Source organism: Hemiscyllium ocellatum, chromosome 35 (assembly GCF_020745735.1).
Source record: "Hemiscyllium ocellatum isolate sHemOce1 chromosome 35, sHemOce1.pat.X.cur, whole genome shotgun sequence".
In the NCBI taxonomy this organism is placed as follows: domain Eukaryota; kingdom Metazoa; phylum Chordata; class Chondrichthyes; order Orectolobiformes; family Hemiscylliidae; genus Hemiscyllium; species Hemiscyllium ocellatum.
In genome coordinates this window covers 3,494,382-3,522,305 of record NC_083435.1, presented here as the reverse complement: position 1 = coordinate 3,522,305, position 27,924 = coordinate 3,494,382, and the positions used below count along the sequence as shown (strand labels likewise).

Here is a 27,924-nt window from a genome sequence, read left to right as displayed (position 1 = left end):
GAAGTTGATGAATTGCTCAACCTCCTCGCGGGAGCACGAGGTGGCGTCGATGCAGTCATCAATGTAGCGGAGGAAGAGGTGGGGAGTGATGGTGCTCTTCCAGCACCACTCATCCAAAATCTGGTCATTGTAATGTCAGGTCGTTGCTGTAATGCTGGGTTGTTGTTGTTATAGTGAGGGTGATTACCCAATGTTGTGTTATTGTTGTTGCAGTGCAGGTGGTTACCTCAATGCAGGGTTGTTGCTGAAGCGAATGTGTTTAATTCAGTGCTGGCTGGTTACCCCAATGCAGGGTTGTTGTTAGTGCAGTGCCAGGTTGTTGTTGTTGTTTTAGTGAGTGTGTTGACCTCAGTGCAAAGGTGCTGTTTCTGTTGCAGTACCAGGTGGATAATACAATGCAGGGCTGTTATTGTTGTAGTGAGGGTGGTTACCCCAAAGCAGCGGGTTGTTGTTGTGCCCTCCTGCTGTAATGCAGGGTGTGGTTTACTCCAATGCAGCGGGTTGTTGTTGCACCCGCCCTCTCTACTGCAGGGTAGGGATACCCCAATGCAGCAGGTTGCTGTACCCTCCCTCTCTATTGCTAGGTGGGGGTACCCCAATGCAGTGTGTCATTGTTGTTGTACCTTCCCTCGCTCATGATGGCTGGAGGATAGCCCAATGCAGCGGGTTGTTGTTGCAGCGCCGTCACCAACCGCCGCCCGCGGTTTGAATTGTGACGGTTGGGTCTCCGGGACGGACCAATGGGAGGGACGGGTCGGGGAGGCCACGTGACGCGGCGGCAGCCAATCGGGAGGGGGCGTGAGCGGCGGCAGCCAATCGGGAGGGAGCGTGAGCGGCGGCGGGAATGCGGCGGGTTTGAAGCGACAACAAGAACCTCCTCAATAACGGCGGCAGCGTTTAATAATATACCGGGACCGGGGGGCGAGGTAAATAACACACCGGGACCGGGGGGAGAGGTAAATAATATACCGGGACCGGGGGGAGAGAGGTAAATAACACACCGGGACCGGGGGGAGAGGTAAATAACACACCGGGACCGGGGGGGGAGGGGTAAATAATATACCGGGACCGGGGGGAGAGGGAAATAATATACCGGGACCGGGGGGAGGGGTAAATAATATACCGGGACCGGGGGGAGAGGTAAATAATATACCGGGACCGGGGGGAGAGGTAAATAATATACCGGGACCGGGGGGAGAGAGGGAAATAATATACCGGGACCGGGGGGAGAGGGAGGTAAATAATATACCGGGACCGGGGGGAGAGGTAAATAATATACCGGGACCGGGGGGAGAGGGAGGTAAATAATATACCGGGACCGGGGGGAGAGGTAAATAATATACCGGGACCGGGGGGAGAGAGGGAAATAATATACCGGGACCGGGGGGAGGGGTAAATAATATACCGGGACCGGGGGGAGAGGGATCACCCCCCCCCCCCACAGAGAGAGAGAGGGATCACCCCCCCCCCCCCACAGAGAGAGAGAGGGATCACCCCCCCCCCCCCAGAGAGAGAGAGAGGGATCACCCCCCCCCACAGAGAGAGAGGGATCACCCCCCCCACAGGGAGAGAGGGATCACCCCCCCCACAGAGAGAGAGGGATCACCCCCCCCCACAGAGAGAGAGGGATCACCCCCCCCCCACAGAGAGAGAGAGGGATCACCCCCCCACAGAGAGAGAGAGGGATCACCCCCCCCACAGAGAGAGGGATCACCCCCCACCCCCCCACAGAGAGAGATAGATCACCCCCCCCCACAGAGAGAGAGAGGGATCACCCCCCACAGAGAGAGAGGGATCACCCCCCCACCCCCCCACAGAGAGAGATAGATCACCCCCCCCCACAGAGAGAGAGAGGGATCACCCCCCCCCAGAGAGAGAGAGGGATCACCCCCCCCCCCAGAGAGAGAGAGGGATCACCCCCCCCCCAGAGAGAGAGGGGGATCACCCCCCCCCACAGAGAGAGGGGGATCACCCCCCCCACAGAGAGAGAGAGGGATCACCCCCCCCCACAGAGAGAGAGAGGGATCACCCCCCCCCACAGAGAGAGAGAGAGAGGGATCACCCCCCACAGAGAGAGAGAGAGAGGGATCACCCCCCCACCCCACCCCACAGAGAGAGAGGGATCACCCCCACCCCCCCACACAGAGAGAGAGGGATCACCCCCACCCCCCCCCCACACAGAGAGGGATCACCCCCCCACAGAGAGAGAGGGATCACCGCCCCCCCCCCCCCCACAGAGAGAGAGAGAGAGAGGGATCACCCCCACCCCCCCCACACAGAGAGGGATCACCCCCCCACAGAGAGAGAGGGATCACCGCCCCCCCCCCCACAGAGAGAGAGGGATCACCCTCCCCACCCCCACAGAGAGAGAGAGAGAGAGGGATCACCCCCCCCCCACAGAGAGAGAGGGATCACCCTCCCCACCCCCCCACAGAGAGAGAGGGATACCCCACTTCCTGCAGCGAGAGGTGGGGGCACCTCCTGTTGCTGGGGGAGAAGGGGGACCCCTGGTCATGGTTTGGGAGGAGTGGGGTGTCTATGTGAATGTGTAACGGAGCGTTGAATGGTAAATGGGATTATTATTTTGACTTTGTTGAAAATGTGTGGAATTTTGTTGGAATTTGATATAAGCAGATGGTTTGGTGCAATGTATTTCATCACGGTGTTTTTAGTAAGCTGCTGTTTTGTTTCTCAAATAATAAAACTACAGCATTGTCTTCGTCTGTTTCAGTGAGGGATCATCTTGTTAAATCAAAACAAAACTTGTTCGATCATGCCAGCTGGGTGTGTGATGATCATGTCAGCTAGGTTCACCAGACTGCACCATAACTCCTGACCGTCACTGTTTCTGTCACTTCACAGTTCCTTGTATTGTACTTAACCGCAAACATTTCAGAATATAACTGAATAAAGTGTACAGATAGTTCTGGACTCTTGAGTATCCTCTGTGAGCTGTACCAGACTCATCCTCCCATTGTTCAAAGATACATGTTATGAAATTATTATTTATTTACAGCATTCCCCTTTCAATGGACGTGAATGTGAATGTGAATGGGAGTCAGATCACAGCTATGTCTGGACAGACCTTGCCAGGATCACACCAGACCCTGACAAGAAAACGAAAAGTGGATAATACTGAGGTTAGTCTTACAGTCCTCTCTTTAAAGCCCTGGTTATATTGCCCACCTTCACTACTGCCCTGCTCCTCTATGTCAAATACTAATGATGCTAAATGCCATTGCGCAAGATTGACAAGTTCAAGAAGAAACTGACAAGGCGAGGTTGAAATGATGCCAGGGTTCTGAGGAAGATGGTGATCCTACACTGCAGATGGATGGAAGATGCATGTAGGTTATGTTTCTGCAGGATTACTGCTACAATGCCAGGTCTCTTCTCTCCACGCGATAGATGGAGCTGAATTGACCAGTATTTAAAAACACCTTCCAGATATAATTATTATAAATCGTCCACTTTGGTGGGAAGAACATTGAAAGACAATAAAAAATAGGGGTACAGTTTTGAAGTTGGGGCAGGAGCAGAGGGAGTTGGGGTATATATGCACTTTAGGGGCATAGAGTTCAAGAGCAAGGAGGTGATGCTGAACTTGTACAAGACCTCAGCTTCTGTGTTGTGTACAGCTGTGGGCCTCACATTATGGGAAAGATGGGAACACATTGGAGAGAGGGCAGGAGATTGACAAGAATGATTCCAGGGATGGGAAACTTCAGAGCTGAGGATAGATTGAAGAAGTTGGGAGTGTTCTCCTTGGAGAGAAGGCAGCTGAGAGGGAGATCTCATAGAGGTTTTCAAAGTCCTGAACGGAGGCTATACAGAGTAGTGGCGCGTAAGTTGTTTCCACTCTGAAAAGGAACAAGAACGAGATGAGCGTGGATTTAAAGTGATGTACAAATGAAGTGAGGAAAATCTTTTTCATGGGATGAGTGGCTTGGGTCTAGAATGCACTGCCTGTAAATGTGGGAAAGGTAGGTTCAGTTGAGGCATTCAAGGGGGCATTGGACAATTGTCTCTTCTTGTGTGAGGTATGTGGAAATGAGGGGAAAATAGCAATAAATCATTCAGATAAACTTTGCAGACATGATGGGCCGAGTGGCCACCACCAGTTTGTAACACTGCTGTGATTCTGAAGAAGCTGAAAATGTGTTGCTGGAAAAGCGCAGCAGGTCAGGCAGCATCCAAGGAATAGGAGATTGACGTTTCGGGCACAAGCCCTTCTTCAGGAATTATGCCCGAAATGTCGAATCTCCTGTTCCTTGGATGCTGCCTAACCTGCGCTTTTCCAGCAACACATTTTCAGCTCTGATCTCCAGCATCTGCAGACCTCACTTTCTCCTTGTGATTCTGAAGAAACCTTGGGTACCAAGTAGCTTCTAAGTCTGGGGCTTTTAACTTTATAAACCCCTTTGCTTCCCTCACCTCCTTATAACCTTCTGTAAAACTTTATTCTTTTTGGTGAATAATGTCTTTGAAGCAGCAACTGTTTATTTCTGATCACCCCTCGGTAATGTGTTTGGGGATGTCTGCCTGCATTTAATGGATGATATTTAGGCCTCCCTCACGATGTACTGAGAAGCACCAGCAAGTCAGCCAATTCATTGAGGTGGAGGAATTACTTCTGAAAGCTATTTTAACAATTTATCCCTAAGATATCATCCCCTTGTTTCATCAGACCAAGACTCAGAATCTTCATTAGGAAGTGACTCTTCAAGAATTTAAAAAGTTGGATTGTTTTGAATGCTAGAGTAACCAGGACTTTATTTTGTCTCGTCAGTTATTTTGATGAAAGTTTCTGACACGTTAACTCTATTTCTCCACAGATGCTCACAGACCTCCTCACTGTATTTTTCCAGATTTCTGCAGTTGCTTTTGTAGAACTTTTATAGGCTATTTTTATACCGTAGATGTGTATGAAGGTGAACTCGAGATGCTCTATACAGGAGTATCTCCAGCAGTATTTGAATGCTGCAGTAATAGGTCCTGGTTAAAGATGTTGATGTGAGTATTTGAGTTGAATGGAAAGGAATGACGTGATAAGAAGTATTTTCGGTTTAGCTTCAATCCTGGTACCCTATACTTAAAACAAAATGTTTCTAGCTGATCAGCATCCCAACTCCATTTGATCACTTAATGGCATGTGCTCAAGGGAGGAGCCAAGCCATTCAAGTCAACTTGCTGGAAAATACTGTCAGTGATATCTTTAATAAAAATTTCTGGAAGTGAAAGAGAAGCATCACTCTTTCTTACCAGTTCAGCTTCCAGTTGTGAATAATTTTCTCCCGCTCAAAACTTCAGTCAGGCTTTGGAATGATTGTAGTTTTCACAGCCGAGCAGGAGAATTGAGGGTAGAGGGGGCCCCCAAAAAGTAATTGCTGATTATTCCCGCCTACATGACAAATGTGAAAGCATTTGATGGAGAATACAACTTGCATGCAAGTGAATTTAAAAATAATGTGAACAGAAACCACAAACATAACACTACGGGAAAATAAAAACCTGAAGGATTGAACTGTTTTCACTCAAACTATCCTGCACAATGAAATCACTGCGTAATAGAAATCCTTGACGGGGGCAGGGGTGGGGTGGAAGCACTGTGTATGTGATTAAGATCAACGTGGAGCTGAGACTACATCATTAAAATGATGTCATGCACTTGCCATACAAAGTAGATTCACCCCACTGCCCCTTTCAAAGCAACTCCATTTTCAAGGTGGTTTTAAGTGAAATGGTCATCATAATTGATGGGTTAATGGGTCTCAGTGTCAAGTTGACAGATCATCCCGTGATAGTTTAAGCATAACATGTCAGTGTAGGTGACACTGAACCAGTTGCTCGCTTTTGACAGCGCTCCCCTTTAAAGGATCGGAAGATGAACATCAACGACACTGTGGTTAACGGTAATAAGAATCTGCCTCAGCGCTCACGCCTTCCCCAACCTTCACTGAAGAGAATGAAGCTAAATACACCAGTGGACAATACAGATGTGAGTCCCTCCAAAGTGGCTGAGTAATCATTGATATTATAAACTGGGGGCGGGGAATGTTGTTGGAGGTTGGACTGGGTGTGGTTCAAGTCTTAAAAACTCAAGTAAGATTTAACATTCCAGGAGCAGAGGATGATTCAGAGGGGAGATTGAGAAATTGGATTGCTTGATGAGGTTAGGAGGAGATTGAGAGAATTTCCAATGGTGAATATGGAAATATTGAACCATCAGTGAAGGGGGAATAGGCAAAGTCTTCAACTGAAAAGGTTTAATCCATTATCTGAGACCAGGAAGTAGTGGGTTGTTCCCTAAACCTGGAGCATTGACTGTTTAAAAATATCACAATACAGTCAACTTGTTTTATAGCTCCCTGAACGTATCCATTTACATGATAACATGGTTAAAATTGGAATTCTTCTACTCATCTACCATTACTGTGTCAGAAGATGCTGAAATCTCTTTTAACCCCACCATGGTCTACTGGGTACTTGTGTGAAATTGGCCATTGGTTTCCCCTTCAGGGAGAACATGGTGTTGAAAACAGCAACAAGCACTGAATTAATCGGAGCAGTTTTCTCCTAGCATCATTGGTTATGAATCCCTGACTGTGCCACTACAAATTGTCCAGCCTGTGGCTACCAGTTGACGTCTCCATTCACTTAAAGCTCCGAAAACCCACTCCATACCATTGACTGAAGAGATTTTGGTTTTCTCAGCACCACCTTTCGCTTCTGAGTCAGCAGGTTGAAGGCTCAAAGCCATGCTGCATACCTGTGCTGCAGTTTAAAGCTCCACTTCATCACGCTGCTGAGGCTGTGGTCATCTCTAAGAACGATAAACCAAGGCTGCTGTGGCTCGATGTAAAATGTCCCCATCACACCATTTATAGAGCAGGAGAAGAATTCTTGAGGATGGCACATAACCTGAGTCAACACATTGAATGTTAAGCCGTCTGGTTTGAAACAGAAACTTGCCATTGGAACGTACTTCTGACTCCAGTATTACTTTTGTCTGTTGTGTGCTTAGGTGGTGGTGGGGGGCGGTCAGGTCTGTCTGAGTTTATTATTTGTTTGGGTTTTGTGTTGCTGCTGATTGATGATAAAACTAGTTAAGCTTTCCTATAAATTTTATAATGCTTAGTAATTTTTCTTGGCCTGATCTTAGTTGCCTGTGGCTGTGAAGAAGTTTGGCAGCAGCAATATGACATTCAGTGCTGCATCCACCATTAGCAAAATAGCATCAACCAGGCCCTCAATTGGAGTGAGGAGCCAGTATGGAGGTACGTGACCAATGCTTTTATTCAGATTTCAGCAGCAATGCAGGATCTTTCATCCTGTCTCAGTGTTCCTTCTTGCATTTTGACTTAGTTGCATGTTGTCAGCGGAGCGCATCATTTGGCAGCAGAGGTGTACCAGAGCTGTGTCTTTGGGTTAATAGTGCATGGTGTCCCCTTTACGAGCAATAAAGTTAGCACGTGTCAAGGAGTACTCTTTGTCCTGGGCTGCTCCTAAGGCAGAAAGGCAAGACTGAATTATGTTTGGGATAGATTTGGTCTACAATTGGATTGCTAACAGCAAAGGCTGGGGATTAATCCTGCTGCACTCACTGCTAGATTCCCATCTGCCCACCTTCATGCCATAACATGACAACATCCTGAATGCTGCAGTCCACAATATCCCTCCCTCACGTCATCCACCCAGTCTTTTCAGCACCTGCGACTACTCAAGTTCCAACAGGTTAATTGTAAAATTCTCCTTCCTATCCCTCTAATCATCTTGTACACCTCTATCAAGTCATCTGTCATCCATCAAAGCTCCAATGAAAAAAGCCCTAGCTCTTTCAACTTTACTTCATAAGACATTCCCTTCAGTCAAGGCAGCATCTTGGTAAATCTCTGCACCCTCTCTAAAACTTCCACATCCTTCTTATAATGTGGTGACCAGAACCGAACACAATATTCCAAGCATTGTTTAACCAGGGCTCTATAGTACTGCAGCATAACTCACAGCTTTTAATTTCAATCCCCCTGCTAATGAAAGCCAACACACCATATGCCGCCTTAACTATTCTTTTGACTTGGGTGGCATTTTGAATTGAATTGAATTTATTGTCCCATGTACCAAGGCACAGTGGAAAAGCTTTGTCTTGCGAACAACACAGGCAGATCACAGAGTTAAGAAGCATAGATAGTAAATAATAGGTAAACAGTGGCAAGAACAAAAACACAGGACAGGTAAATGTTAAGAGTTTGAGTCCATTCAGTTTGAAAGAGAGAAGGCAAAATCGGATGTAATGGTGTTACAGTTAAATAAAGGTAATTATGAGGGCATGAGAGAGGAACTGACAAAAATAGACTGGAAGCAGAGGCTAGCGGGGAAGACAGTAGAGCAAAAATGGCAGGAGTTTGTGGGTATAATTGAGGACACTATACAGAGGTTCATCCCCAAAAAAAGAAAGATTATCCGGGGAGGGATTAGACAACCATGGCTGACAAAGGAAGTCAGGAGATGTATTAAAGAAAAAGAGAGATCCTATAAAGTGGCCAAGAACAGTGGGAAATCAGAAGATTGGGAAGTATACAAAAACAAACAGAGGATAACAAAGAGTGTAATAAGAAATGAGAGGATCAAATAAGAAGGTAGGCTAGCCAGTAATATTAGAAATGATAGTAAAAGTTTCTTTCAGTACATAAGAAACAAACGACAGGCAAAAGTAGACATTGGGCCACTTCAAACTGATGCAGGAAGCCTAGTGATGGGAGATAAGGAAATAGCAGGAGAACTTAACAAGTACTTTGCGTCAGTTTTCACAGTGGAAGACATGAGTAATATCCCAACAATTAAAGGGAGTCAGGGGGCTGAGTTGAGTATGGTTGCCATTACAAAAGAGATGGTGCTAGAAAAGTTAAAAAGTCTTAAAAGTGATAAATCTCCTGGCCCCGATGGGATACATCCTAGAGTTCTGAGAGAGGTGACTGAGGAAATAGCGGAGGAATTGGTTGAGATCTTTCAAGGGTCACTGGAGTCAGGAAAGGTCCTGGATGATTGGAAGATGGCTGTTGTAACCCCCTTGTTCAAGAAAGGATCAAGATAAAAGATGGAAAATTATAGGCCAATTAGCCTAACCACGGTTGTTGGTAAAATTCTAGAATCCATCATTAAGGATGAGGTTTCTAAATTCTTGGAAGAGCAGAGTCAGATTAGAACAAGTCAACATGGATTTAGTAAAGGGAGGTCATGCCTGACAAACCTGTTGGAATTCTTTGAGGAGGTGACAAGTAGGTTAGACCAGGGAAACCCAGTGGATGTGGTCTATCTAGACTTTCAAAAGGCCTTTGATAAGATGCCACACGGGAGGCTGCTGAGCAAGGTGAGGGCCCATGGTGTTCGAGGTGAGCTACTGGGATGGATTGAGGATTGGCTGTCTAACAGAAGGCAGAGAGTTGGGATAAAAGGTTCTTTTTCAGAATGGCAGCCGGTGACGAGCAGTGTCCCGCAGGATTCAGTGTTGGGGCCACAGCTATTCGCATTATATATTAATGATTTGGATGAGGGGACTGGGGGCATTCTAGCGAAGTTTGCAGATGATACAAAGTTAGGTGGACAGGCAGGTAGTACTGAGGAAGTGGGGAGGCTACAGAAGGATCTAGACAGTTTGGGAGAGTGGTCCAGGAAATGGCTGATGGAATTTAACGTGAGCAAGTGCGAGGTCTTGCACTTTGGCAAAAAGAATAAAAGCATAGACTACTTTCTAAATGGTGAGAAAATTCGTAAAGCCAAAGTACAAAGGGATCTGGGAGTGCTAGTCGAGGATTCTCTAAAGGTAAACATGCAAGTTGAGTCCGTGATTAAGAAAGCAAATACAATGTTGTCTCTTATCTCAAGAGGGTTGGAATATAAAAGCCGCGATGTGCTACTGAGACTTTATAAAGCTCTGGTTAGGCCCCATTTGGAGTACTGTGTCCAGTTTTGGTCCCCACACCTCAGGAAGGACATACTGGCACTGGACCGTGTCCAGCGGAGATTCACACGGATGATCCCTGGAATAGTAGGTCTAACATATGAGGAACGGCTGAGCATCCTGGGATTGTATTCATTGGAGTTTAGAAGATTAAGGGGAGACTTAATAGAGACGTACAAGATAATACATGGCTTGGAAAGGGTGGACGCTAGGAAATTGTTTCCATTAGGCGAGGAGACTAAGACCCGTGGACACAGCCTTAGAATTAGAGGGGGTCAATTCAGAACAGAAATGCGGAGACATTTCTTCAGCCACAGAGTGGTGGGCCTGTGGAATTCATTGCCGCAGAGTGCAGTAGAGGCCGGGACGCTAAATGTCTTCAAGGCAGAGATTGATAGATTCTTGTTGTCTCGAGGAATTAAGGGCTACGGGGAGAATGCTGGTAAGTGGAGTTGAAATGCTCATCAGCCATGATTGAATGGCGGAGTGGACTCGATGGGCCGAATGGCCTTACTTCCACTCCTATGTCTTATGGTCTTATAGTATTCTAACAACAGTAGGGTAGAAACTGTTGTGAAACCGGCTGGTGTGTATGTTCAGGCTTCTGTACCTTCTCCCCGATGGTAGAGGTTGTAGAAAAACATTGCCAGGGTGGGCTGGATCTTTCAGAATGCTGGCAGCCTTTCCTTGACCGGGGGCCTGGTAGATGGATTCTGTAGATGGGAGGTTGGCCTTCGTGATTGTCTGGGCTGAGTTCACTCCTCTCTGTAACCGTCTCCGATCTTGAATGGTACAGTTGCCATACCGGGTAGTGATACATCCAGACAGAATGCTTTTGATGGTGCACCTATACAAATTGGCTAGAGTATTCGCTATCATGCCAAATCTCCTCAGCTCTCTGAGGATTTGAGGGATCTATAGATATGGACCTAAAGATCCCTTTTTCCCTCGACACTGCCAATAATCCTGCCTTTCATACTGTATTCTGCATTCAAATTCTCCTTCCAAAATGAATCACTTCACACTTTTCCAGGTTCAACTCCATCTGCCACTTATCAGCCCAGTTCTGCAACCTGTCGATGTCCCATTGCAACCTACAACAGCCCTTCACATTATCCACCACTCCTCCAACCTTTGTGTCATTGGCAAACTTACTAACCTATCCTTTCACTTCCTCATCCAAGTCATCTATAAAAGTCAGAGAGCAGAGATCCCGGAACCCCACTGGTCACCAAGCTCCAGGCTGAATACTTTCCCTCTACTACTACCCTCTGTCTTCTGTGGCCAGCCAGTTCTTATCCAGACAACCAGATTTCCCTGTATCCCATGCCTCCTTCCTTTCTGAATGAGCCTACCATGGGGAACCTTATCAAATGCCTTGCTAAAATCTATGTACACCACATCCACTGCTCTACCATCATCAATGTGGTTTGTCACACCCTTATTAAAGAACTCAATAGGGTTTGTGAGGCATGACCTGTCCATCACAAAGCCATGCTGACTCTCTCCAATCAAGCTATAGTTTTCCAGTTAATCAAAAATCCTGTCTCTCAAGATCGTCTCCAACACTTTGCCCACCACAGACATAATATTAACTGATCTGTGGTTCCCAGGATTATCCCTACTATCTTTCTTGAGCAAGGTAATAACATTTGCCATCCTCCAGTCATCTGGCATTATCCAGTGGGCAGTGAGGAATTAAAGATCATTGCCAAAGGCGCAGCAATCTCTTCCCTCGCTTCCTGTAAGCTTAGATATAGGGGACCTATCCATCCTTATAATTTTCAAAATTTTCAGCACATCCTCCTTCTTAACATCAACACTGTCCTCACAAACGTCAAGGTCCCCCCTCAGTAGAGAATACTGAAGCAAAGTTTTTTTTTTAAGGGTCTCCCCCACCTCCTCTGTCTTCATGCACAAGTTCCCTCCCAAGCAGCCCTACCCTCACTCTGACCATCCTCTTGTTCCATACATCAGTGTTAGAATGCCTTAGGAGTTTCCTTAATCTTACCCACTAAGGCTTTTTCATGCCCTAGCTCTCCTAAGACCATTGTTCAGTTTCTTCCTGGCTACCTTGTAACCCTCGAAAGACCTGTCTGATCCTTGCCTCCTCAACCTTAAGTAAGCTCCCTTCTTCTTGACCAGATGTTCCACAACCCTTGTCACACGTGGTTACTGCATACAGTTCTAGTCGCCACATTACTAAAAGGATGTGGTTGCTTTCGAGAGGGTGCAGGGGAGGTTCAACAGGATGTTGTCTGGTATGGAGGGCGCTAGCTATGAATGGAGGTTGAGTAGATTAGAATTATTTTCATTAGAAAGATGGAGGTTGAGGGGACCTGATTGAGGTTTACAAAATCATGAGAGGCATAGACAGGGTGGATAACAAGAAGCTTTTTCAGAGTGGAGGACTCAATTGCTAGGGGTCATGAGTTCAAGGTGAGGGGGGAAAAGTTTAAGGGCGATGGGCATAGAACGTGTTGCCAGTTGAGGTGGTAGAGGTGGGCACGATAGTGTCATTTAAAATGTATCTAGGCAGATATGTAAATGGGCAGGCAGTAGAGAGATAGAGATCCTTTGAAAATAGGCTTAGAAAAATAGGTTTGGATCAAGGATGTGGATTAGCAAAGGCTTGGAGAACTGAGGGGCCTGCTCCTATGCTGTAATGTTCTTTGTTCACTGTTCTTTCACCCTACCATCCCTTCCTTGCCTCAGTGGGACAAGCCTGTCCAGTACACTCAGCAAGTCCTCCCTAAACAATCTCCACATGTCTGTCCTGCATTTCCCTGAGAACATCTGTTCCCAATTTAGGCACTCCAGTTCCTGCCTAAGAACACTCTAATTGCCCCTCCCCCAATTAAATACTTTCCCATACCGTCTGCTCCTGTCTCTCTCCATGCGTGTAGTACAGGTCAGGAAGTTGTGATCACTGTCACCGAAATGCTCTCCCACCGAGAGATCAGACACCTGGCAAGGTTTGTTGCCAAGCACCAAATCCAATATGGCCTCTCCTGTCATTGGCCTATCTGTGTATTGAGTCAGGAACCCTTCATGGCCACATCTGACAAGAACTGCTCCATTCAAACTATTTGAACTGAGAAGGTTCCAATCAATATTAGGGAAGTTAAAGTCACCCATGACAACAACCCTGTTACTTCTACATCCTAATCTGCTCCTCTGTGTCTCTGTTGCTATTGCGTGGTCTGTAGGAAGCTCCTGATGAAGTGAGAGCTCCTTTCCTGTTTCTGACTTCCACCCGTACTGACTCTGTAGACAAACCCTCCTCGAAGACTTCCCTTTCTGCAGAGATGATACTATCCCTGACTGGCAATGCCAATACTTTGCTTTTTTTTTTACCTCCTCCATACCACCGCTCTCCCCAAAAATTCCTTTTGTAACATCTAAACCCTGGAACATTTAACAACCAGTCCTCTTTCCGCCCCCACCCCACCCCCCACCAATGATATTTGAGTATCCATAATAGCCACAAGAAGTTCCATCATAGTTCCAAGTACTGATCCATGCTCTAAGTTTGTTATCTGTATTCCTGATACTCCTTGTGTTAAAATAAATATACTTCAACCCATCACAGTGTCTGCACCTTTGCCCTATCAACTGTCAATCCCTCCTCTCAGATTTGCCCTCCCCAAATTCCTTTCAGCCTGCTTGCTGGGCTTCAGAGCGTTGCAACAAATGTGTGCATCTTTATTGGGTTCTGTATTACAAACTGCACCGTACCCTTTTCTACAGCTGGACTGGCAAAGGCCATTCAAGGAGTGGGAACTAGAAGTCGAGCTGTGAATTGTGCTGCCACTGTAACTGGGGGTAAGTGTGTCATTGCCTTCAGATTTTCTTCACTTGGTGGTTGGGGAGGGGGTGGGTAGAGAAAGCAATGCACATGGAATTAAATCTCCAATACTGTCATGTCCATGTAAATTACTAAATTATTTAAACCACTGCATGACTAATGATTGGTGTTGTCACCTCAAGCATACGTCGCTTAACATGAGAGAGGGTTGAAAGGGATAGAAATGAAAATACCAAGATACTTGGAAGTCTTTTCAAGGGCTTGCAACCAACAATAGCCCATTTTCGTCTGTTCAGATTGCAGGCTGGTAATGAATGCTTGGATTTCTGTGACTACACAAACCTGATGCGTGTTTTCCTGCCAGATAATAATTTATTATTTTTTTTCTCCTTTTTATTAAGCTATAGGGAAGAAGCCAAGAGTGGCAGTGACTGCACCCCCATCTGTTGAGACAGCAGGTAAAGTACTTTGTTTGTAAAGTTCTGAGTACATGAGCTGATCTCTTGGAAAGGATATTGCTCCTAATGTAATCCATAGCATGTTTAAAGATTTTTTTCTGCTGGACTAAGATGTTGACTGTAGTCATCCTTGATAGGGTTAAGGGGACAAATGACACTATAGTCCAGTAGGATTCCACTCAACTGTTTGGTTCAGTCTCCCATGTTTTGATGTAGTGTCGGGTTAACTCTGGGAGGTTAAATTCTCAATTTTATTAAAATCTACTGTGTCTCAGTGCCCCATTAAATCTAACTCAATTGAATTCAACCTTAACACTATTTGTGATTTGGAGAAGCTGGTATTGGACTGGGGTGGACAAAGTTTAAAATCCCACAACACCAGGTTATAGTCCAACAAGTTTATTTGCAAGCACGAGCTTTTGGAGTGCCGCTCCTTCATCATGTGGGTGGTGAAGGAGCGGCTGATGATGGAGCAGGCTCCGAAAGCTAGTGCTTCCAAACAAACCTGTTGGCGTACAACCTGGTGTTGTGGGATTTTTAACTTAACTTGATTTGATTTAGCATATCAGTAGCTCGTTTATATATTGTAAACTTGTTTTGTTGTGTAATACCCAATTCACAAGTCATGCTAATGTGGTTGCATTTGAGAAAAACAGTCAGTAGTTTCTTTTCTGTCGTCTCCTTCCAGCAGCCGGTTCCAAGAGGCGCCCAGCTTGGGATTTGAAAGGACAGCTTTCTGATATGAAGGTGCAGCTGGGCAACATGAGGACACGGATGTCTGAGTACACAAGCAAGCTGGAGGTCTCGGAGGTGCACAGCAAGCAGCTTCAGGAGAATGTGCATCAGAGAGACAAACAGTTGGAAATAGCCAGCTCACAGATCGAAGAACTGCAAGGCAACCTAAAGTTAGTCTTGCATTCTATTATTGGGCTATGTACAATAGAAACTCTGTCTCGGGTGCTGAAGGTGAGGTCACTAAATGTTTTTAAGGCTGAGGTAGATTTTGGCAGGTAAATAAAGAAAAAGTAAGAACATGAAATTAGGAACACAAACAGATCACCATTCAATAGGATAATGTCTGGAGCAGGCTTTAGGGACTGAATAGCCTACTCCTAACCCTAATTTAAAGGTTTGAACAAGTTTAGAAAGCTGGCAGGTTGGTAGGTCCAACAGAATGTATAGTGAAAGGAAACTTCCTATTCTGGATGTGTGTCCATCTCATTGGACATTACCTTTTCACTTCACAAATGCTGACTGGTTTGTAAGCTGAAATCAAGTTTGGGTTTTTAAAATCTTTTAAAAGCCTCACCTTTCTCAATATGGCTCGTGTGGCACAGTATCCTATTCTGACGTCTCTTCTATGAATGATTGTGAGATGTTCAACATTAAAGGTGCTATATAAAGGCAGTTTGTTTTGGTATATGTATCCATTCCAGGAACCTTGACCATTCACTTGTTCTGCTTAGGGCAATGGAATTACTGCTGAAGAACCGAGAAGTGGAACTGGAGAAGTGCCGAGCTGAGAATTCTGCCATGCAAGGAGTGCTGGAGGTACGGGGAACTGAAATAGAACATTTAACTGCTCAAGTCACAGAACTGAAGACCAGCAGGAGTGAGCTGCAGAGCAACTACCTGACACTTACCATGATGGCTGAGAGTACTGAGGTAGTGTCATCTTCTGGATGTCTGACCATTCTTATGCCCACTCCGTCCCTTCAAAGGGTCCAGGTGCAAGACTCTTTGAAATTGTGTTAAGCTTAGAGGGTCGCTGGATCTATCAGCAGGTCACTGATCTGCTCCCACCAAAGCACCTCGGGCCAGTCCATTTGTGGGTACCAGAGAGGCAGTACGGTGCCACTCCCGAGCCAGCTCTCCGACAGACTGCAACTGATAATGGGACATAGCATTCATCAGATCAGGCGCTTGAGGTGTGTTAAGAACATATTTGGGTGTTACACTTCTGCACAGAGAGCACTGTTAATTGAGATGTTCCCAGGGTGAGTTCTACAAGCTTTGCAGCTAGAATTAGAATTAGCCTCATGCAGCAGATTTAGGTAGTGTTCTCTCTAGTTCTAGTCTTGATTGACAAGCTAAGAGGGATATATCATTTCAGTTCATGATGGTCCTGCATTCTGTTACTTGGGGCAAATGATTTGGGATAGTTGCATCTTGCTTATGAATATGCCTAAAATATAACGCTGTCTTTGTTTTCACATTCTTCTAGAACAAGCTGAAGCTGCGGGAGACTGAGCTTGCCCAAAAAGTTGCCTGCATAGAGGAGCAACAGTCAACCATTGCATCGCTGCATGGGGTGATTGCAGATCGTGAGGAAAGGCTGCACCTGACAGAACAGGAGAGACGCAGGCTGCACAACACCGTGCAGGAACTCAAGGTAGGCAGGGCCACTGCAACCAGTGTCATTAGAGGCTCTTCGACAGATAACTGGCATGTTGGATACGTGGCCATTTGAGAATTGCAGACTGGCGAAATGGGAGGGGAACAATTGCAAATGGGAGGATCTTGTTTTACTGAACACAGGTGGAGTGGGCAGTGAGGCACTGGGGAGTAGACCAGGGTAGGGGGAGCAGGTGGTGAGTGGGTGGGGTGCCGGTCCTATGGAATGTGGGGGTGCTGCCTAAAGGTTGGTGAGTCTGTACAGAGCATTGACTGTCTGATTTAAGGTGGCCATGAGAAACTGCCTCCTGTTGTAGCTCTGTCTCCATAAACAGAAGGTGGTTTGAGGAATGCTTCCCCTTTGGCTACACTTGGAGCAGTGAAAATCCGTATTTTTAAAATCTTTTCTCTAGTTTGGATTATGGACTGAAATGGGTAAAGTGCTGGTTTAAAAACCAAAGGCTGTGGAAAGGATGACTGCACTTTTTTAAAAAACAAGTTACAACTCTTCTTGTAAGTGCTTGTTCTCCTAGCAAGCCAAGGTTCCTGCAGACAGACTGGTACTGGGGACTGTACGAAATGACATTCAGCTGACAACAAGAAGCTGATTGGTCTGTGGAGCAGTGACCAGTGGTTGATGACAAAAGCCTCCGCCTTCCAGCAATCATGTAATTAGCTGCTGGGTAGCTGAACAGATTATGGATGTGAGTGATATGGTCAGAAGCCTTCAGACTTCTAAAAGTGAAGATGGTATTTTTCTCTCTCTCTCTTAGCAGTAAATCCTGAAGAAAACCAGATTATCTTCCCTTACCTGTTGCTGTTAGCTGTGATTTTTAGCCTGTAGCTAAGGGGCTTTGTGAACCTGTTATTGTGTATCTCCTGCAGATGAAGTGAAGAGCATTGGGAGAAGAGAAATCCTGAGGATCCAAAAAGATCATCTTGGTGAACCCTGCGGACAGGGGCCATTGAACTATTTCCCAGTGATTTCCCTCTGCCCATAGCGCCAATTTCATTTTTTGTCTTTGTGTGTCTGTGCGTGTGTGAGGGTTTTTTTAACTGAGTTAGATTTTAGCTAGTCAATAGTTCAGTTGTTTACCTGTAGCTAGAATCTCTTTATTTGTAAGAAATGGGAATACTGATTGAGTAATGACCCATGCTTTCTATTAACCTGGGGCTACAAAGACAGGTATGTTGGGGAATGTTGCTTACTTTGATAAAATCTTTAACTTTTGTTGGGACTTGGGGAACAGTGGGACGTAATTCCTGACATGACTCCAATAATTTGACTCTGTCGCCTTGCAGGGTAACATTCGTGTGATCTGCCGTGTACGGCCCATTCTCGACTCTGAGAAGGAAGCTTGCAGTGAAATTGAACACGTTCAGTTTTCTCATGATGATGACAAAGTGATCACTCTGATCAAAAAGGAAGAGGTGAGATTTCTGTTTCCAGTCCATTTGATCCTTCAAAAGTGCGGACCATTTCATGGAGCTGTGGATAGTCAGATTCAGACATAGGAGAGGGAGATTCTCCTCAAAGTTCAAACTGTCGCATTGACTTTCCAGGCCCATGTGAAATGGTGTGACATGGCTCTCCACTTACTGCAAAGAATCTGAGCAAGAGGAGGCCATGTAACCTGAATGCAGCCGGCAGGCTGAGTATGCTCCGATTGTTTCCACAGGACTGTGAGAGCTGCCACCTCTGGGCAACAGAGGACAGCTGTGGTTGTAACTCAACCTCCCACTGTGTTCTTTTGCTGCTTTACAAACTTGATGTGTTTCCCCCTCTCTGTCCCTGTCTGTAGTCTCACACTGGTCGTGATCGGAAAGAAGAGGTGAAATATGACTTCAGTTTTGACCATGTATTCCAGCCAATGGCAAAGCAAAGAGATGTATTTGAGGATATCTCGCAGCTGGTCCAGGTAAAACTCACTACTAATACGTGGTGGTAATTTATTACTTCAGTCTGTTTAATCTGAATAATCCTTCAGATCTCAAGTGTTTAAACTTTCAGAGCGCTTTCTGTGCATTGGTAAATGAATTAAACTTTTCTATTCAGTTGCTTGATTAAATCAATATTGTGAATGTCCATAGCAAACTTTTATCATTCTTCTTATCACAATAGATAGGAGGAGGCTGTACAGCCCTTTAATTCTGTTACATAATACCTCCCATTCAGCTCCTCGAGCCTGTTTCACCATTCAGTATAACTGTGGCTAATCTCATCTTGGCTTCAACTCCCAATTCCCTGCCCGCTGTCCATAAACCATCAAGACATCACGAATTAAAAATCTGCCCATTCTTCAAGGGCTGGAACAACAATGCAGTACTGCAGCCACCGTGGGAACAATATCAATCACTCCTCCAGCATCCTCTAGTTTCCATTGCCTTGGTTTGAAGAAGTTCTCCCTGAGTTTTGATTACTTTACTCATTTGTAGGATGTGGGTTTTGCTGACTGAATCAATAATTATTGCCCATCCTAAGTTGCCTTTGAGATTTCTGCCAGACCGTATCTACTTTTTTCCTGTGTATCTATCCTATTGAATCTTTTTATCATGTTAAACATGGTCTGACTGATAAGGGCATCAGTGCGGAATGTGAAAGCCCAGGGTTTGATATCCAGCCTGTGCTATGTTATATCACTGACATCAGTACAGCCCAGGCTTTGGGAGTATAGTGGCCCCTGTTCTTTGTGAATGCACATGTACTGCCCAGTCAAATTTCACTCAGCCACATACCTCCCAGTCTTTCTGCTACTCATCGATACTAGATTATAATAATTGCACCTCTGGTTCTGTATGCAAAGAGTTGATGCATTGGAGGAGGAGAAAGCTAAGCTATTTGTGTACAAAGTCAGGCAGTGAACAGAGTGACTTGCCTGAAGTGACGATACCAGTCGGGTCAGAATTGAGGGGACACTCAGCATGACCTAACTTGTTCTTTCCTACCTTCCTTTCGTTTCAGTCTGCCTTGGATGGATACAATGTGTGCATCTTTGCCTATGGGCAGACAGGCAGTGGGAAGACATTTACAATGGAAGGGCCTGATGACATGACACCAGAGAACATGGGGATGATTCCTCGAGCGGTTGATCAAATCTTTGCAACAGCAGAGAAACTGAAGACCATGGGATGGACAGTGAGTTACTCCAGGATGCAGCCAGCCCTTGCCTTGTATTTTCTATAGCTGTCAAACTGAGCAGGAGGCGTTAGGACCCTGTAATTAAACAACGTGAGAGTTTTCTTTTCATGTCCTGCCGGAGGCAATGAGAAATGGATGAACTTCCTTGGATATGCTTCCTATTAACCACTCAATACTGGTGTTGAAGTGTGAGTGTGAGATGAAGGTGTGTCTGTAGTGGAATTGCTTTTTTTTCCCATGTTCTCCCCATCTTCTTTCCCATTGGCCTTGCCTTGTGGTTAAATATGATAGCCACCTGCTGCCCTCCGAGTCTACAGTGAAGTGGTTTTGTGTGTGTGTGTGTATTTTGAAATTAATAATCTCTGAATCTTCTGTTCTCCTTTTGCTCCAATCCGGAGGTATCCGTGGCTCTCTTGGCAATGTCCAGTGAATTCCAGGTGTAGCCTGTGTGACTGTCATCTTCCTTTCATATTACAGTTGTCAAAGGAGAAAGCTTGCATTTCTGTAGCTCCTGATCTGACTTGCAGGTGTCTCCACACATTTTGAGCTAATGTAGGAAAGTGCCTTTAAATTGCTATGGCACTGTGCCTTTGGCTTGGGGAGGAATTACTGTGACCTGTTTGCTGCATCACTCCTTCATCCAATACTCATGGCTGTAAATCCAGAACTTGTAACACATTCATGTAATCTTGTGAAATGTTTTAAAAGTATGGAAGACTTGACCAGAGGTATCCTGCGAGTCTACTTGACAAAGTGATGCCAACAGTCAAATGCACAGACGGTATTGCTTTTCAGGAGTATGGCTATTCATTCACCTTTTAACATTCCGACCAACCAAATAACCAAACATTTGTTGCTTTGATTAATTTGGCTCCATTGATTGTTTGTTCATTCTGTGAGCGTTTTATTTGAATCTATTTCAGTATAAATTCACTGCCAGCTTTTTGGAAATCTACAATGAGACACTACGTGACCTACTTGTGACAAAACCAGAAAAAAATGTCGAGTATGAGATCAAACGCCTTAACAATAAAAGTGAACAGCTTCATGTCACAAACCTCAAATACGTCACTGTCACTGCAGAAGATCAGGTGTGTAACACTATCTACTTGATTCCTTCAGCTAAGCTGTAGAAGCGATACACTATTATTTGGACCCAATAGCCGGAGCCGACATTCCTCTCACTATCTTTGAGCAGAGCTAGCTAATCAGTTTGATGTTAAAACTTCTCAAGAGAAATGTCTTCCTTGTGCAGTTGAGCAGAGTTCCTCATTCTGACCATACCTACCTGCAGGCAGATCTGTTTCTCACCTCAATAACAAATTGCTATGCGTTCAAAACAAATGATGTTCCAACATCGAACATTACAGCCCTTCAGCCCTCAATATTGCGCCGACCTGTGAAACCAATCTAAAGCCCTTCTAACCTAAAATATTCCAATATCATCCATATGTTTATTCAATGACTATTTAAATGCCCTTAATGTTGGTGAGTCTACTATTATTGCAGGCAGTACATTCCTTCAACTCCAGTATAATTTCCCTGCTCTTAGAACCTGTGTCATGACTGATCAAGACAGGTATACCATTTGCTGCCTTAACCAGCCTATTAACCTGTCTTGCTGCCCTCAGGAAGCTGTGGACATGTATAACTGAGATCCCCTCTGAGCATCTTAATGTCCTGCTATTCACTGAGGACTCCCTTGTCTTTTTGCTTCTTCCAAAGTGCATCAGCTCAAATTTCTCAGGGTTAAATTCCATCTGTCATTGATCTGCTTGTCTGACCAAATGGTTTTTATCTTGGTGTAACCTAAGACCATCCTTTCACTCTTAACCACCTGATCAATTTCATGTAATCCACTTAGTTATCAGCATTCCACTTTCTTACCAATATCGTTTGTGTGTGTGTGTGTGTGTGTGTATATATAATATAATGACCGTTGTGAGTCCAGACCTGTTGATTCTTAGCTGCCTTCTGAATAGTCACTCAGTTCAACTGGAAATATATGATAAATATTGGCTGAGCCAGTGAAACCTACATCCCCTGAACAATTCTTTTTAACAAATCTGCTGGATTATCTGTTTTCTCCAGGTCCACAATTTAATTGCTATTGCAAAAGCCAAACGTTCAGTTGCAAAAACTGCAGCAAATGATCGTTCCTCTCGGAGCCACAGTGTCTTCCAGTTGATGATTGAAGGGAGCAACTCTAACCGTGATCTCCAGTGCACGTGTGAGTATCTGTCCCATAATTTATTTTCAACAAATGATGGGCAAAGTTTAAGTTTCAAAATATGATCATGGTCTTTTTGTTTTTCACATACAAGTTGAGAGAGTGATCTTGGCAGCTTCTCCAACCAAAGCAAGTACCTAAACTCCTTGACCTGGAGCCATTCTGGTGAACCCCATTCACACCCTTTGCAGCAATCTCACGTCTATCCAAAAGTGCAGTGAGCAGGACAGTGACCCTTTTAGAAATCTTCAGCGTAATTCCCCTCTGTTTTTGTACTCTACCTCTGCTAACTCCCCTCTCAATGTGCCACTTCTTGAATGGTGAGGGTCTTTCTGTCCCCATTGATGCGTGATAAAACTGTGCCATTAGGTTTATGTTACCCGACCTACTGCCAAATGAGGTCACCTGCCACTTTCTCCATTAAATTCCATCTGCCATTACTGTACTGCCTTTTCTGCCAGCCTATATCATAAACTCCTAATAGTGTAGATAGAGGCCATTTGGCCCATTGAATCTGTGCCAACTCTCCGAAGAGCATCACACCCTGCCCATCTTGTGATCTCATGTTTTACCGTGGCTAATTCAGCTAACCTGAACATCCCTGGATTGTGGGAGGAAACCGGAGCACCATAGACAAGGGGAGAACGTGCAAACTTGACACAGACAGCCGCCCAAGGATGGAATTGAACCCAGGTCCCTGGTGCTGTGAGGCAGTTGTGCTAATCACTGAGCTACTGTGCGTCCATTCCAGTGTCCTGTTACACTCATTTAGTATCTTTCTCACTGATCTGGAACACCATTCAGTAATGTGAAAGATTAGTCACGCACTGTTTTTTCATTTTACAAAGTCATGCTTCTTCTCCTTAATTAACTACAACCTTTCCAAGTGTAGTTTTTCTTTCTCTTACTATACCCACTCCTAGTTTTAAACTGACCAGCTGTAATTGTTAGGAATGCTCCTAACCTCTTCTTGAAAAGGGGTCTTACATTTGCCAATATCTGGCACTGCTGCCAGACTGGAAAGATCGGAAGTTTATGGCTAACACTTCAACATCTAATCCCCACTTTCCATCATTTCCAAAACATTGTGCCTATTAGTTTTCACCCTATCCATTAACTTTCCATCTTTACTTCTGCTGATATTAACAGCTTCCCCTTCCTTAGTAAACACAAAACGTTCACTAATCTTTTAGGCTTGCTCTATACCCATGCAGCTTTCCCTATTAGACCCAGCCACCTCTTACTGCTTTAACAAGGTTTCCTTTTATGTTGGCTGCCATTTTATTTTCCTTCCCCTTTTGCCAGTTTTTATTTTCCCTCCATCTGTACCCCAAGCTATTGAAGAATTCATTAAACATCTGCCTTTCTATCTCCATAACTGACTTTACTTACCCTCCTTGTTGGAATAAAGCCAACATTTCCCTCAGAATCACTGCCGTTCCATTATTTTGTTTCTTGTTGGTCTCTGATTCCACTTTACCGGAGCTGGATTCCCTCTCATCCCATTAGACCTCCTCTGGTTTTAAAATTTTGGAAGCAGCACTGTCACTTTAAAACCACTCTAATGGCAGCTACTGCCCACAAGAGTAACTCCCACCTTTCTCTGAGGCACCTTCTCAATCGTTTTACTAGTGAGCTCCATGGTGTTACTGCCAACATGGAACATGGTCCCTATCCTCTCCAGATTCTAATCCCTACAGGAGTGATGTTGTTCACTCCTGTACTTTAACCGTACTTTTGTTAACGCTGTTGTCTTTCCCTCAGCGACTTTGAGTCTGGTGGACTTGGCTGGCAGTGAGCGTCTGGATAAATCTCACTCAAAGGGTGATCGTTTACGGGAGGCTCAGGCCATCAACACCAGCCTTTCCTGCCTCGGACATGTCATCATGTCATTGTCAAACAAGGTAAGGTGAAACAAGGTCAACTCTCCTTTTCAGTCAGGTTCACATTGAAGCTGATGTTTCGGTTCTTTTTTGTTCTTTCTTCAGAGAGGTTATAGCTTTAGGATAAGGGGTGACATTTTTAAATCACACAAGGAGGAATTGCTTTTGAGTTGTGAATTTACCATCCCAGAGTGCAGTGGGCACAGGGATACTGAATAAATTTGAGAAGGAGATGGATTAATAATAAGTCACGAGAGAGTAGGCAGTGGAGTGGAGTTGAGTTGAGGGGTGAAATCAGCCAAAATGTACTATTTCGTAAGCTCCCCTCAATCGCACTCAAAATTTTAAGCTTTTCATTTATATCAAATCCAGTGTTCTGGAAGAACTGTCTGACCTATTCTTTTCAGAAATAATTAACTGTCTGTCATATTTTAACATTCTTATATATGAATAAATATTTTATAAATCCCACTGTGGAGTAGCCCGATGCAGATGAACGAAGACATGTATCATCTTTCTGTCAGTCGGGTGTTCTTACAAAGCACAGCTCGGTTGTGTGACACTGCTGCTTTGCTCTTGTTAACGAGGACGGGAAGAGGAGAACCAATCTTATTGAATTTTATGTTTGGGTGCAATCGGAACTCCATGAACTAGATTGTATATTCAGGTGGTTAGGATCTGAGCTCAAACAGCATCTCTCCTTCTTATAATATCCTGCCTACTAGTTACATTGCTTCCTACTAGTTATATTGCTTCCATTGCACAGTTATCAGTATGAAAAATAAGATTTACATTTCTGTTGTGCCTTTTACATCCTTGACATCTCTCAACACTTTACTTTTAAAAGCACTTCATTGGCTATAGATGTTTTGATTTGTGCACAGTAAACCCCCACAAAGAACTATGTGAAATTTGCAAGATAGTTTGTTTTTGATGATCTGTAGAATAACTGTTGGCCATGATTCCTGGAAGAGCTTCCCTGCTGTTCTGAACAGTGTCCTACAGTTATTTGCATCCATATGGAAATGGATATTTAATTTGGAAGGCATCACCTGTGTGTGTGAAGCACCCCTCCCTCCTGCAATGCAGTGTCAGTTAGGATTGTGGTACCCCAATCTCTAGAGTGGGACAAATTAGTTGAAGTTATTTCCCTAATAATCTTTCATCACTGAAGTAGTCTTGTATTTTCTAGGAATCTCACATCCCTTATCGGAACAGCAAGTTGACTTACCTGCTTCAGAACAGTCTTGGAGGCAATTCAAAAACGTAAGCTGTTCCACCTCTGTATTCCACAAAGGAGGGAGAAAGGAAACTCGGTCTAACAGCTGGCACTGGCCAAATGCCAAAACTCATTCTTCAGGAGATAATGGCAAGAGATTTAGAAAATCACGATAAAATCAACAGTCAACATGATTTTGTAGAAGGACAATCACATCTGATAAACTTAGTTCCATCTTCAAAGAGCCAGAATATCAGATTAGGTAAAAGGGAACCAGTAGGTGTTAGAGATCTGGACTTACACTGCGCATAAGCCTTTGATGAGTACCACCTAACAGGTTCCTGCACAAAAGCTCATGCTGTGGGCTTTAGAAACAGGACAGGAAACCAGGCAAATGAGTCATTGTCAGGATGGAACCTGTAAAAGAGGGCAAAGAATCAGCGCTGGGGCTTCAATGGGTAACTTGGATGAAGTGACCAATTGTATTGTAGCCAAAGCTGCTAATGAAAAAGAAATGTAAAAGGTTAGTTGTGAAGAGTCTGCAGAGTTACTGCTAGGTTACATGAGTGGCCAGATGTTTGGGGATGGAATATTCACTTGGAAAAGGTGACTTTGAACACTTTGGCAGTGTTAGGCTGAGAATAGAAAATTAAAAGTATTATTTAACTGGAAAAAGGCATTGGAATTCTCTTCAAAAACATTTAAGTCTGGATCATTGAATATATTCAAGGTTAAATTTGATGTATTCTGATCAATATTAACGTGTGTCATATTTTGAAATTGAAACTCTACTTCTTACATATAAAATATTTATTCATAAATCCCACTCTGGAGTGACCCGATGCAGATAAACGAAGATGTGTATCATCTTTCTGGGTGTTCTTACAAAGCACAGCTTGGTTGTGTGACACTGCTGCTTTGCTCTTTTTAATATGGATGGGGGCTGGGGACTGTTGCAGACAGGAAAGAACCCACTGGGACTACAACCAGATCAACCATGATCTTACCAATGGTGCAGCAGGTTTCAGGGCTGAACGGCCACCTTGTCAGACTGAAGGAAATCAGTGGAAAATGGTATTCCATTTATTTTACATGTTGTGTTTTATTAATTGGGATCCTTCTCTCCATAGGCTGATGTTTGTGAATGTCTCTCCCTTGGAAGAGAACTTCAGTGAGTCACTCAATTCCTTGCGCTTTGCCAGTAAGGTATGTTAAGAACTCAATTATCTAACACTTGTTACAAATACTGTAAGTTAATATACACGTGTACATCCTCCCTGACTCACTCTCTTTCCCCTGTCTCTTTCATGCCCTCCCTCTCTCTCTCACACCCTTTTCCTCTCTCTCTCTCTCCTTCTCCCTCACCTCTGGTGGAAATTAGTGCAAGAACTCAAAATGGCCACAAACCAGGGACTGTTTATCTGTGAGACAAAGTTTGTGATAACTGTTTAACAGAATGAGAGCGCAACTAGAGATTATTCTTTGTGATAGCTGGATCCTTAAGATCAGAAACCGTGACTACCGAATGTTAAAGCTGGACTCGCTTATCACCAGACCTGCATGCTCACTTCTGTCCTGAACTGGCATGGGTGCTAGTATGTGTGTTCGCTACTTGATTTCAAAAGCTGTTTTGTACAACCCAATACTAGCTAGTGGCTGTGCTGCTGTGTGAGCTGTTCTCCCAGCGGGTGACCCATACAAGAACTCACCTGCAGATTAGTTTGTGAAATAAGAATGTCACAGCTGTTTTGTAGGTTGGAGGATGGAACCACATCTCGCATTCTCTGTGATCTGGGGAAGCTGGAATCCAGCTCAGGCTATTTGCCCTGCCTTGGAATAATTGGCGGTACTTCTCAGCACAACACTTAAACTGAGAAATGCCTCAACAAATGGAGGGGAAAGGGGACATAGGTATCACTTTAACTGTATCTCTGTTTAGCTTGCTAAATTGGATGTTCTCTTTCAGGTCAATGAATGCGTGATTGGGACAGCACAGTTGAATCGGAAATAGAATTGATAACCACAACCAAAACCTGCAAATAATGTTCAAAGGTGTTCTCTCAAATCTGCTTTTTGTTTTTAAAAAAAATGGTCAACTTCAAAAGTTTTAAAACAATCAATTGTCAAATGAAATGTCTCAGATGTAGCTAACTAAAGATTGCAGTGTGTGCACTAGCTTTTCTATATTTCAGAAAATATAGTGTTATATATTTTTCAAGTGGGTGAGGTGGGGAGTCAGGCTGTCTACGCTCTGATTTATGGTTAGTGCCTCCTGGAGATGGTGATATTTGTTCACTGTCCTTTTGCAGCACCTACAACTATTCAAGTGGATTTCAGGCACCTTTAGACCACTCCAGTAGACTTAAGAATTGGTGTTGTATGTATAAGTGAGTGAATTTATTTTACAAAACAAATTACTGATCTTAATTGTGCGTTGGCTGTAGTCATTGTTGAGTTAACAAGTATATTTGGATATGTTCAGCATTAGGTCCACCTTAAGAGGTCCTGTTGTGTACATTCAATTATTGTTGATTTTTAACTCTTTATAGTCTAACTAGGAAATACTTTAGTTTTAAGAATATTATTCATGCTTATATTCTTTGGCTGTTGCAAAGTCCCTCCACAGTATTCTGCAATCTTATAATGCTTTGTACTATGGATGGTCTTCACTCAATATATGCCATGTCATTAAAAAAACCAGTGTCGCGAATCTTTACAATCGTGGAGCAGAAGTAAACTGATTTATTTTAAATCTTTTCAAGACTGTATAAACACTTACTGTATTCAAGAGATTTCATTTTAAGAAATGCTATTAAAGTTCAAATGTCTCTTTGC

At 44.2% G+C, this 27,924-nt stretch overlaps 1 protein-coding gene across 1 annotated transcript; it reads left to right on the top strand.

Annotated features, from left to right (window-relative positions):
* Positions 1-992: 992 nt before the first annotated feature.
* Positions 993-27,924, top strand: kifc1 (kinesin family member C1). The gene is made up of 18 exons (XM_060850372.1): positions 993-1,018; positions 3,017-3,140; positions 5,861-5,998; positions 7,163-7,277; positions 13,709-13,783; positions 14,168-14,224; positions 14,913-15,129; positions 15,691-15,889; positions 16,449-16,616; positions 17,921-18,049; positions 18,421-18,537; positions 19,581-19,754; positions 20,681-20,848; positions 21,849-21,987; positions 23,752-23,891; positions 25,063-25,136; positions 26,220-26,295; positions 27,056-27,924. Exons 2-18 carry the CDS (start codon positions 3,030-3,032, stop codon positions 27,098-27,100), a joined length of 2,142 nt encoding a protein of 713 aa, XP_060706355.1. The 5' UTR covers positions 993-1,018; positions 3,017-3,029; the 3' UTR covers positions 27,101-27,924.

What these genes read in the sequence shown, in the direction of transcription:
- kifc1 (XM_060850372.1), top strand. Translation starts at nt 3,030, where the DNA reads ATGGACGTGAATGTGAATGTGAATGGGAGTCAGATCACAGCTATGTCT. An exon ending in CTCTGATCAAAAAGGAAGAG is followed by an intron (nt 18,050 to 18,420) that starts GTGAGATTTCTG and finishes CCCTGTCTGTAG; the next exon opens with TCTCACACTGGTCGTGATCG. An exon ending in CTTGGAGGCAATTCAAAAAC is followed by an intron (nt 25,137 to 26,219) that starts GTAAGCTGTTCC and finishes TTCTCTCCATAG; the next exon opens with GCTGATGTTTGTGAATGTCT.